This window comes from Calidris pugnax, unplaced genomic scaffold, assembly GCF_001431845.1.
Source record: "Calidris pugnax isolate Ruff unplaced genomic scaffold, ASM143184v1 scaffold75, whole genome shotgun sequence".
NCBI classification, from domain to species: Eukaryota; Metazoa; Chordata; class Aves; order Charadriiformes; family Scolopacidae; genus Calidris; species Calidris pugnax.
Genome location: NW_015090908.1, coordinates 563,051 through 563,726, shown reverse-complemented (window position 1 = coordinate 563,726; position 676 = coordinate 563,051). Strand labels below are relative to the sequence as shown.

At 68.3% G+C, this 676-nt stretch overlaps 1 protein-coding gene across 1 annotated transcript in view; it reads left to right on the top strand.

Moving 5' to 3' along the window:
* Nucleotides 1-10: 10 nt before the first annotated feature.
* Nucleotides 11-676, top strand: part of YBEY (ybeY metallopeptidase (putative)) — a 1,466-nt gene continuing 800 nt past the window's right edge. The window contains exon 1 of the mRNA XM_014949238.1: nucleotides 11-369. Within this exon, the coding sequence (XP_014804724.1) occupies nucleotides 31-369 (339 nt within the window). The 5' untranslated portion in view covers nucleotides 11-30. The remainder of the gene's footprint in view (nucleotides 370-676) is intronic.

Genomic DNA, 676 nt, shown 5'->3' with positions numbered 1-676 from the left:
CGGGGTCCCGCCACCGCCGCCGCCATCGTCATGAGCGTGGCGCTGCGTAACGCGCAGAAGGTCGTGCCGGTGCGTCGGGCCCCGCTCCGCCGGGCCGTGTGCGCCCTGCGGGCCGCCCTGGGCGCCTCCCGCTTCGACGTGGGGCTCGTCTGCGCTGGCAACGGGCTGATGCGGCGTCTCAACGGCGCGTACCGGCAGCGCCCAGAGCCCACCGACGTCCTCTCCTTCCCCTTCCACCAGGTGGCGGCAGGGGAGCTGCCGCGGCCGCGCCGCCGCGACGAGTACAACTTGGGGGACATCTTCCTGGGGGTGGAGTACATTCACCAGCAGTGCCGCGCCACCGGGGAGGACTTCGACAGCGTCCTGGTGGTGAGCTCCGCCGCGGGCCGGCCCAGCCCTCCGCGGGCAGTCCCCCCCCTGGCCCTAGGCCGTAGGGAAGGGCAGCCGTGGGGTGTCCCCCACGGACAGGGCAATGGCTGCCGCTTTCCTAGCCCGGCCGGGCTGAACCAGGTGATGATCCCATAGCTTACCCTGAAAGGTTAAGTTTGTGTCTTAAAACTTATTTAACTGGTGAGTTCGGACACTATCTGATCTTTCACGTGCAGAGTACTGGCATCTTCCCTCTCCCTCCCCGCCCCGGGTTCTGGCAAAATGGCAGATGATCTGGGGGGGGGGG